At 42.3% G+C, this 3,396-nt stretch overlaps 1 protein-coding gene across 1 annotated transcript; it reads left to right on the top strand.

Annotated features, from left to right (window-relative positions):
- Positions 1-231: 231 nt before the first annotated feature.
- On the top strand, positions 232-1,004 carry LOC137620009 (uncharacterized). The gene is made up of 2 exons (XM_068350288.1): positions 232-313; positions 556-1,004. Exons 1-2 carry the CDS (start codon positions 232-234, stop codon positions 1,002-1,004), a joined length of 531 nt encoding a protein of 176 aa, XP_068206389.1.
- The last annotated feature ends 2,392 nt before the right edge of the window (positions 1,005-3,396 follow it).

Below are 3,396 nucleotides of genomic sequence, written 5' to 3'. Positions count from 1 at the left end.
GAGGAGGAGGAGGTTCATCCGGTTGCAGCTCGATCATTTAGCCTTTTCCGGGGAACTATTTCTAAATTCTTATACAACGAGGAATACCTAAAATTCTTGAGGAAGAGGAGATGAAGAAGAAGAAGAGGAAGAAGAGGAGGAGGGGTAAGATGAGGATGAGGTTCGTCCAGTTGCAGCTCGATCATTTAGCATTTTCCAGGGAACTATTTCTAAATTCTTATACAATAAGGAATGCCTAAAAATCTTGAGGAAGAGGAGAAGAAGAAGAAGAAGAAGAAGAAGAAGAAGAAGAAGAAGAAGAAGAGGAGGAAGGGTAAGAAGAGGATGAGGTTCGTCCAGTTGCAGCTCAATCATTTAGCCTTTTCCAAGGAACTATTTCTATGTTCTTGTACAACAAGGGATGCTTAATAAAGAAGAAGAAGAAGAAGAAGAAGAAGAAGAAGAAGAAATAGGACGAGGAGGATGAGGGGGGAGGAGGAGGATGAGGTTCGTCCAGTTGCAGCTCAATCATTTAGCCTTTTCCAGGGAACTATTTCTAAGTTCTTATACAACCAGGAATACTTAACAATATCGGGGAGAAGAAGAAGAAGAATAAGAAGAAGAAGAAGAAGAAGAAAAGGAGGGGGACGACGACGAAGGAGGAGGAGGATGAAGCTCATCCAGTTGAACCTCAATCACTTAGCCTTTTCCAGAGAACTATTTCTAATTTTCTTTATAAGGAAGAATACTTAAAAATCGTAGGAAGAAGAAGAAGAAGAAGAAGAAGAAGAAGAAGAGGAGGAGGAGGAGGAGGAGGGAGGGAGGGAGGGAGGAGGAAGGAGGGAGGGAGGGAGGGAGGGAGGGAGAAAGAAGATGATGATGTTCATACAGTTGCGGCTCGATCATTTAGCCTTTTCCAGGGAACTATTTCTAAATTCTTCCACAAGGAGGAATACCTAAAAATCGTGAGAAAGAGGAGGAGGAGGAGGAGGAGGAGGAGGAAGAACTTATATGCTACGAGATAAAATGTAATTAATTCAACGCCTGCCGGTAGCTATTCCGAAAGGCCAGAGATTATAATACTAATTGAGTCATTACACCAAAGGTTATTATAACGTCTCACAGGGAAAGAAAAGGGGGAGGGGAGAGGGGGGGTGCTTCGAGGACTAAGAAAAAGGAGGCATTCCAGCACGAAAAGTATTCGCGCTTCAAGAATTGGAAAAAAAGAGAGAAAAAACTGTCGAAGAAAAGAGATTAAACATATATTTGAATACTAATCATACTTACACTAAAATTCGAATGCTGATGGTGTCATTTACCATATAAAACAGGCTCATTAATTTGGGGGAAAACGGGGTTTAATACTAATCCAATTACCACTAAACCGTCAAAAGGATTATATCTCCCGGTTTATAAACCCTTTCTTACATCCCAAAGAGAAAAAGGAGGCTGTTGGAAAAGGGGGGAGGGGGTATAGGAGGTAGGTCTTGAAGTCTCTAATAGGTCAGGACTGAGAAGGGGGTTTCTCTAGGATATTGAGTAGGGGGGAAGGTAAGGGGAAAGGGGGGGGGGGGTGTATAGGAAAAAAAAAAGGGGGGGGGGGGCTTTACGAACAGCAGAGGTTATAAGAAACTCATTTAAGAAGAAACCCTCTCACACTATTTTCCCCTTTTATGACGCGTTTCAATTCTGCGTCCAAAGGCGTCCGAGAAACAACCAATAGTCATTATCGTCGGCCTTAATTAGATGGAGAGTTCAAAGGGCTTAAAAAAGTCGATCCCAAAAGCGGCATCTCCGTCGGCGGAATGGGATTAGTGCCGGAGAAAATGTGGCTCTCTCCTGGCCCCTGGAGGATTCCACAGTGCCTGCTTCTTCCTCTTCCTCTTCTTCGTCTTCTACTTCTTCTTTCCTCTTCTCCTTCCTTCCTCTTCTTCTCCTGCTGCTCTTGCCCTTCAGCAGCTCATTCGGACGCGAATGAATATAAAGTAAAAGCGGCAGGAAAAGAGAGAAAATGGAAGGAGAGTTAGAATACGTAGAAAGAACGGACAAGAGGAAGAATGGGTTGCTCAGTGGGCGGTGAGAGCAAGAGCCAAGAGATGACGATTCCGTAAGAAAGCGGGACTGAATCCTATCGAGATGATTAGGTTCCTCTTGTGTAGGATGCTGAAGGAATGAAGTGAGGACGCGACAGGGTTCGGGGGCTAACAAGAGAGAGGGAAAGATGATGGCTTTAATCTAAGGGTTTTAAATAAAAAAAAAATAAATAAAAAAACACTAAGTAGGTAATTACACATAAACAACATCAACCAAATACACCTGTTTCTAGTACTCTGCATGACAAAAGTCTCAGACACGTCCTTATTCCTGTTGGGGTTTGGCCAGTTTTCATCACCACGCTGGCCACTGGCGGCTGGTGATGGTGAAAGACCTTTGTCTAATCGTTCACAGCAAACCAACCTAGTATGGGTGGCCTTAAATAGTAAAGCTTTGCTGATCATGACAACACAAACCATATCACCACGATAAGGTATCCCCACTAACAAATATAGGTAGGGATAAATGCTAGCATTATAAACTAATAAAAAAGGCATTGCGTGTGAGCGTATCATTATCATTATTATTATAATTATTATTATTACTTGCTAAGCTACAACGCTAGTTGGAAAAGCAGGATGCTATAAGCCAAGGGGTCCAACCAGGGAAAATAGCCCAGTGAGAAAAGGAAACAAGGAAACAAATATTTTAAGGACAGTAACAATATTGAAATAAATATATCCAATATAAACTATAAAAAACAAGAGGAAGAGAAATAAAATATAATAGTGGGCCCGAGTGTACCCTCAAGCTAGAGAGCTATGACCCAAGACAGGGGAAGAGCATGGTACAGAGGCTATGGCCCTACCCAAGGCCAGAGAACAATGGTTTGATTTTGGCCTATCAATCTTCTAGAAGAGCTGCTTACCATAGCTAAAGAGTCTCTTCTACCTTACCAAGAGGAACAAATACAGTGCAGTAGTTAACCCCTTGGATGAAGAAGAATTGTTTGGTAATCTGAGTGTTGTCAGGTGTATGAGGACAGAGGAGACTCTGTAGAATATGCCAGACTATTCGGTGTATGTGTAGGCAAGGGGAAAGTGAACCGTAACCAGAGAGAAGGATTCAATGTAGTACTATCTGGCCAGTCAAAGGACCCCATAGCTCTCTCGCGATAGTATTGGTTATATCTGACGGTTGTTCTATCTGAATAATTTTTGTAGTAATTGGAAAGGCTTTCTAAATGAAATAAGAGTCTAAGTGCAAATTAAACTAGAGTATGAGAACCATGTCTGCAGATTCTAGGTACATGGTACCAACAAAATGTGTAAGCAAAATACGCGCACGCGAACCCATACACCCACATCCACACACACACAACCA

The sequence above is a fragment of the Palaemon carinicauda genome, chromosome 26 (genome assembly GCF_036898095.1).
Source record: "Palaemon carinicauda isolate YSFRI2023 chromosome 26, ASM3689809v2, whole genome shotgun sequence".
Lineage (NCBI taxonomy): Eukaryota > Metazoa > Arthropoda > Malacostraca > Decapoda > Palaemonidae > Palaemon > Palaemon carinicauda.
This window is presented reverse-complemented; position numbering and strand designations above follow the sequence as displayed.